This window comes from Palaemon carinicauda, chromosome 13 (assembly GCF_036898095.1).
Source record: "Palaemon carinicauda isolate YSFRI2023 chromosome 13, ASM3689809v2, whole genome shotgun sequence".
In the NCBI taxonomy this organism is placed as follows: Eukaryota; Metazoa; Arthropoda; class Malacostraca; order Decapoda; family Palaemonidae; genus Palaemon; species Palaemon carinicauda.
In genome coordinates, this window is record NC_090737.1 from 136,769,514 (window position 1) to 136,777,013 (window position 7,500).

Genomic DNA, 7,500 nt, shown 5'->3' on the forward strand with positions numbered 1-7,500 from the left:
ATAAATAAACTACAAGAGAAGTAATGAAGTTCACTTATACACGATTGATATTTCCATCTTTGATTTGAGTAGTTCACCGTGTTATTAATCCCTTTGGCACCTAATCATGCACAATTGATAATTAAATCAAATTTTAATCGTATTTATTTCATGAGACCCCGTATTCAAGTATTTTGTACACTTAGAAAAAAAACCGTATTTTTAATCGGAAATTCTCCGTAAATTTATACTATTCTCAACCGTATTTCAGTAAAATACAGGCGACCGTAATTTTACCTTACGTTGTTAGTATCTTTTACGGGTTGATAACCGTAATATCACTCCTTTACGTCAATATATCCGTTTTTAAAGCGGTAAAAATCCTGGGAAAAAATGTTGCTAGACATTTACCGTATTTTCAATGCAAATTTTTAACAGTATTATTATTATTATTATTAGTATTATTATTATTGTTGCTGTTTTTATATTATTAATATTAATATTTTTATTATTTTTAATATATTATTATCATCATTATTATTTTTATTATTATTGTTGTTATAATATTATTATTGATACTTTCATTCTTATTATTATAGTTATTATTATTATTATTATTATTATTATTATTATATTATTTTTATTATTATTTTTATTATTGATATTATTATTATTATTATTATTATTATTATTATTATTATTATTAATGTTATTATTATTATTATTATTATCATTATTATTATCATTATTGTTATTAATATTATTATTTTTATTATTATCATTAATATTATTATTATCATCATTATCATTATACTTATAATCCTTATTATTATTCAACCATATCTGATTAATGTACTTGATCCTTCCAAGTTACTAATCCTGTAATTGGCTTTGATGAATTATGGATACCAGTAAAGGCTTCAAGATTAATGGTTTTGCATGATTCAAGGACTAGAAGACTCCGGTCAAATATGTTGATTTATGATTGGTTATAATAAGTGTCCAGTCGCGAAGAGAAAAAGGTGTTTTCATTCGCTTGTTGGGATTCATTTAGTTAGAAAATAGTCATTGATATTTTTCAATTGCAAATTTTTTTTTTTTTTATTTTATGCTAACTGTATTTTGTCTAAATGGATTTTTAATGTTTTTCTATTGGAAAATAGTCGATGATATTTTTAAATTGAAAAAAAAAAAAAAATTTATTTTCAGCTCATATGCTAACTGTATTTTTTCTTAATGAATATTTAATGAGGAAAATGATCATTGATATTTTGAAACTGAAAAGAAAATTAATTTTTTTTTTTTTTCGTTTCATATGCTAACTTAGTTTGTCTTAATGAATATTTAATGTTTTCCTTTTGGAAATTAGTCACTGATATTTTAAAACTGAAAAAAAAAATATATATATATATTTTTTTTTTTCGTCTGATATGCTAATTGTACTTTGTTTTAATGAATATTTAATGTTTTCCTTTTGGAAAATAGTCATTGATATTTTTAAATTAAAGAAAAAAGTATTTTCTTTTTTTATTTTCGTCTCATATGCTAACTGTATTTTGTCTTAATGAGTATTTAATGTTTTCCTTTTGGAAAATAGTCATTGATATTTTAAAACTGAAAAAGAAAAATATATTTTTTTTATGATATTTTTAAATGGATTTTTTTTTTTCCCTTTTCGTCTCCTATGCTAACTGTATTTTGTTTTAATGAATATTTAATGTTTTCCTTTTGGAAAATAGTCATTGATATTTTTATAATTAAAATATATATATATATATATATATATATATATATATATGCATATATATATATATATATATATATATATATATGCATATATATATATATATATATATATATATATATATATATATTTTATTTTTGTCTCATATGCTAACTGTATTTTGTCTTGATGAATATTTAATGTGTTCCTTTTGGAAAATAGTCGATATTTCAAAACTGAAAAAAAAAAATAATTTTTTTTATTTTCGTCTCATATGCTAACTGTATTTTGTTTTAATGAATATTTAAAAAGGAAAATAGTCGATGACATTTTTAAAAATAAAAAAAAATATTTTTTTTTTATTTTCGTCTCATATGGTAACTGTATTTTGTCTTAATGAGTATTTAATTTTATTCTTTTGGAAAATAGTCATTGATATTTTAAAACTGAAAAAAAAAATATTTTTTTTTTAAATTTCCGTTAAAACTAGAAAGAAAATTTTTTTTCTTTTATTTTCGTCTCATATGCTAATTGTATTTTGTCTTAATGAATATTTAATGTTTTCCTTTTGGAAAATAGTCATTGATATTTTAAAAGTGAAAAAAATATATATTTATTTTTTTTTATTTTCGTCTCATATGCTAACTATTTTGTTTTAATGAATATTTAATGTTTTCCTTTTTTCTGTCTATGTTAGTTATTTGTACAATGCTAGTGTACGCAGCCCGTCAAAAATGACGGGTAAATATCTAGATATCTAGATAGATATGCACACACACACATAGATTCAACCCTTCCCCGCCCTCTCCTCTTTCCTAACTACAATAGGGCAGTTTCGGCAATATGTGGGAGATAGTAATTTCCGGGTGTACACCTCGGAGTACTCTCTCTCTCTCTCTCTCTCTCTCTCTCTCTCTCTCTCTGGACGTGGACAGACTGAGTAGTCATACGTCTGGAAATGCCGCTCATCGTGACAGGAAAGAAATATATATATATATATATATATATATACAGTATATATATATAATATACATATATACAGTATATATATAATATACATATATATATATATATATATATATATATATATATACAGTATATATATATATAATATACATATATATATATATATATATAGAGAGAGAGAGAGAGAGAGAGAGAGAGAGAGAGAGAGAGAGAGAGAGAGAGAGAGAGAGAGACACAATGCTCATTATATAAGGGGAAATTATTAAAATATAGAAAAATAGTACAGTTAGAAATACTGAAACTGTCACTACCATTACCCCTCCGATATTTAATCCTTTTCAATTAAGCCTTTTCGAGTACCTAAGTAACAAGAAGTCATTTGAATAATGTGCTTGAGAGCATGTCGTCCATTGAAGGTTGACTATAGTCAGTTTCTTTTAGCGAGGCAGATTTGCACCGACTCGCAGCGGTGCCCTTTTTGCTCGGAAAAGTTTCCTGATCGCTGATTGGTTGGACGAGATAATTCTAACCAATCAGCGATCAGGAAACTTTTCCGCGCTAAAAGGGCACCGCCGCGAGTCGGTGCAAATCTGCCTCGCTAAAAGAAATTGACTATAGTTCCTCCATTCCTTCCTCCATTACCGGGAAGGGGTACTGGTTCCCGGGGGAAGGGTGGAGGTAGAAGCCTGGATGGCCACGGCTGGAATGGACCAGACGTATTGTTACGTATCCCTGGAAACTCCCGAAGCCAAAGAATCGCCTCTATACCCATCCTCCATAAGGCTGGAAATGGAGAGCGCGTGGTTCTCGGAGTCTGGAAGACCCGTAACGACCTACGGAATCATTCCAGTCATTGGGAGTTGCCGGCCCCAACCTAATCATGTGTTTACTGATGTGTCTCTCATCGGCTGCTGGGACCCTTTTTCCCATAATAACTCGTATCGTCCAGGGCCGTTTCAACCGCTTGGGGGAGCGGAGCGGAGGTCCTGCCTGGTTCGTGGTCACATTGCTACTGGGAGGGCGATCGCTAATACGCTGCTTATGTAGTCACTAGTCTGTCGTTGACATTTCATCTTCGGAAGAAGCGAAAACGATTAATATCTTGAAGACACCGGAGAGAGAGAGAGAGAGAGAGAGAGAGAGAGAGAGAGAGAGAGAGAGAGAGAGAGAGAGAAAGAGAGAGGAGTTGTCTGTCTTATCGCTAACTGAACGAAAGAAAGTAGCGAGCGAAAGCCAGAGGGAGCAAGTCTGTCTAGCGGCCTGATTGAATTTATCGGCAGAGAAGATTAACGAAGTGTCTAACAGTTCCAATCTGTCTGTCCGTTCTTTTTTTTTTTTCCTTTTCTATTCTTCCTCTTCCTTTTAAGTTTCTTTATTTTTTATTTACAATATTCTTTCTCAGACTGAAATACCTTGCAATATATACTATAAAATTAATTTAAGATCCTGTAGAGAGGTTTGCCTGCTGTAGAGGACTAGAAAAGCATTTCCTTCTGCTTCCATGATGGCTACCTTTCATAATTTATATTTTAACCTTTTTATTTTGTGAAAAGGACGCTAATATATTAAACTAGTGTACTCGATCAGGCAAAATTGACTTAAATATTTAGATAGATATGTACACATATGCACGCCCCACTCTCGCCCTGAGTGATTATTATTATTATTATTATTATTATTATTATTATTATTATTATTATTATTATTATTATTATTATTACCCAAGCCTAGTTGGAAAAGCAAGATGCTATAAGCTCAAGGGCTCCAATAGGGAAAAATAGATGGGGAGAGTTGATCGTGACCGGAAGGAAATATAATAGTTATTTATATAGCCGTATTATTATTATTATTATTATTATTATTATTATTATTATTATTATTATTACTAGCCAAGCTACAACCCTAGTTGGAAAAGCAAGATGCTATAAGCCCAAGGGCTCCAATAGGGAAAAATAGATGGGGAGAGTTGAGCGTGACCGGAAGGAAATATGATAGTTATTTATATAGCCATGGTAGGAACTGCCATCTGGTGGGTATCTGAAGAACTAGAATCAAAACATTCTTCATCAAGGAAATGTTTTTTAGGAAATAAATATTTTTCTTCCAATTATATATATATATATATATATATATATATATATATATATATATATACACGCTTACATACTTACATATATGATGTTATTAACATCAACCGTGTCTAGTCTACTGCAGGACAAAGGCCTCAGATATGTCTTTCTATGCCAGTCTACATCCACAAATATTCTTAGCTCGTCAATCCATCGTCTTCTCCTACTTCCTTTGCTTCGTTTGCAAACTCCTCTAGGGACCCATTCTGATATATATATATATATATATATATATATATATATATATATATATATACATGCGGTTTTTTTTTCATTTAAAGTGGGTGGCTTCAGAAGAATAATGAGTAATGTTACTTGCCTCTGCTGATTTTCATTTACATGGGGTTGAAATCGTGCGTGAAATTTGTAGCCCAATCACTGGACCACGAAGTAGGATCTTGCTTCAGTGAATTCTGTCAATCCTGAGCATAAACTATTTTTTTTCTAATATTTTAGTTGTAGTTCAAGTACATAATCAATGAACCACAAGGTCCAACATTATTATTATCAATTGCTAAGCTACAACCCTAGTTGGAAAAGCAGAATGCTATAAGCCCAGGGGCTCCAACAGGGAAAATAGCCCAGTGAGGAAAAGAAACAAGGAAGAAATAAATATTTTAAGAATAATAAAATAAATATCTCCTATGTAAACTATAGAAACTTTTAACAAATCACGAGGAAGAGAAATTATATAGAATAGTGTGCCCGAGTGTACCCTCAAGCAATAGAACTCTAACCCAAGATAGGGGAAGACCATGGTACAGAGGCTATGGCACTATCCAAGACTAGAGAACAATGGTTTGATTTTGGAGTGTCCTTCTCCCAGAAGAGCTGCTCACCACCAAGTTCTCTCAGGGGTGGTAGGATCCTGCTTCAGTGAATTCTGTCAAGCCTGAGCTTGAACTATTTTTTTTTTTTTTTTTTTTTAGTATTTTAGAATAACAGAAAAACTTATCCTTCATGTTGATTATAAAGAGATATTAATAATATTTCTATGAATAGGAGAGAGGGGTAGAAGGGGAAAGATTACTATTGATGTTTGCTATTCTCCTTTTTTTTCCTTTTTGATAATTATAGATATTATTTGCCCACAAAGAAGGCTCATTCCAAGTAGAATCTGATCAAAATGGATGATTAATGTTCTCATACAGAAATTCTTCTGTCGATAAGGATAATAAGTAGCCATATGTATTTCTCATTTTTTTTTTTTGCTTACGTACAAATGTCTTTACTTTTTTTTTAGTTATTTCCAATGCTTATGAATAGTATACTTTTTATTTTAAAAAGTATTTGAATCACTGATTCATAATACAAAAAATTTTTTTTTTTTGCTTACGTACAAATGTCTATCTTTTTCTTAATTATTTTCATTTTATGACTAGTTTACTTTTTATTTTAAAAAGATTTTGAATCACGGGTTCATAATACAGAAATATTGATTTAGACTTTCCAAAACCTGTTTTTCCCAAGTAGAGACAAGTTAATTTCAATAAGTCACAGAAGGACAATTTAATTTCTAAGGGTTATTACAAAAAGTAGCCATATTTATTATTATTATTATTATTATTATTATTATTATTATTATTATTATTATTATTTAGCTTACGTACAAATGTCTTTATTTTTTTATTTTCAATATTTACTTATTTTCAATACTTTATTTTCAATTTTGAAAAGTTTTTGAATCACTGTATCATAATGCAAAAGTGTTGATTTAATCTTTCCAAAACCTGTTTTTTTTCTAGGTATCGACAGGTTTATTTCAATAAATTACAGAAATACATTTTAATTTCTACATTATCTTAGGCAACATTTAAATGTTTGTTTCCAAAGACTGATGATATTTGCATTATAATCTTCCAATTTATATTTCTTTTAATTTCTCATAATTGGCTTTTTGCCAAGTTTTCTGCTCGACCGTTTTTTTGCTGTCAGTTATCTTTATACCTTTAAGATGCAAAATTATTCTATCACTTTGGTTTTAGATACCATCTTTTCTGTAGTTTTTTTTTCTTTTTTTTGTGTGTGTGTGTGTTATCAGGTTGTCATAATTACTCTTATCTACCTTTATTCTCTTGTTATTCTCTGGTTTCTCTCTTCTGTTTAACCTCTTTTTCTCATACTACTACTACTACTACTACTACTACTACTACTACTACTACTACTACTACTACTCCTACTACTACTACTACTAATAATAATAATAATGATAATAATAATAATAATAGTAGTAGTAGTAGTAGTAGTAGTAGTAGTTTTCTCATACTACTACTACTACTACTACTACTACTAATAATAATAATAATAATAATAATAATAGTAATAAAATGATAATAATAATAATAAATATTAATAATAGTAGTAGTAATAATAATAATAATAATAGTAGTAGTAGTAGTAGTAGTAGTAGTAGTAGTAGTTTTATCATACTACTACTACTACTACTACTACTACTACTAGAAGTAGTGCAGGGATAGAAACTGGACTGGTAAATCTCCATTACTTTACTACATAATAATAGTATTAAAAATTATAATAGTAGTAGAGTAGTAGTAGTAGTAGTAGTAGTAGTAGTAGTAGTAATAACAAAAAGAACAGCTCCTTTTGGAGCCATCTCCTAAGGTATAATTAATTATTAAACCAAACATTCGTTTTCAAAGAATCTCACAAAAAAAAAAAAAAAAAACCAGTCTGGCTAAAACT

The 7,500-nt window shown here is 29.0% G+C and overlaps 1 protein-coding gene across 1 annotated transcript in view; it reads left to right on the forward strand.

Annotated features, from left to right (window-relative positions):
- The first annotated feature begins 3,358 nt into the window (after positions 1 to 3,358).
- Positions 3,359 to 7,500, forward strand: part of LOC137651835 (collagen alpha chain CG42342-like) — a 141,761-nt gene continuing 137,619 nt past the window's right edge. Inside the window, exon 1 of the mRNA XM_068385056.1 lies at positions 3,359 to 3,527. Within this exon, the coding sequence (XP_068241157.1) occupies positions 3,359 to 3,527 (169 nt within the window). The remainder of the gene's footprint in view (positions 3,528 to 7,500) is intronic.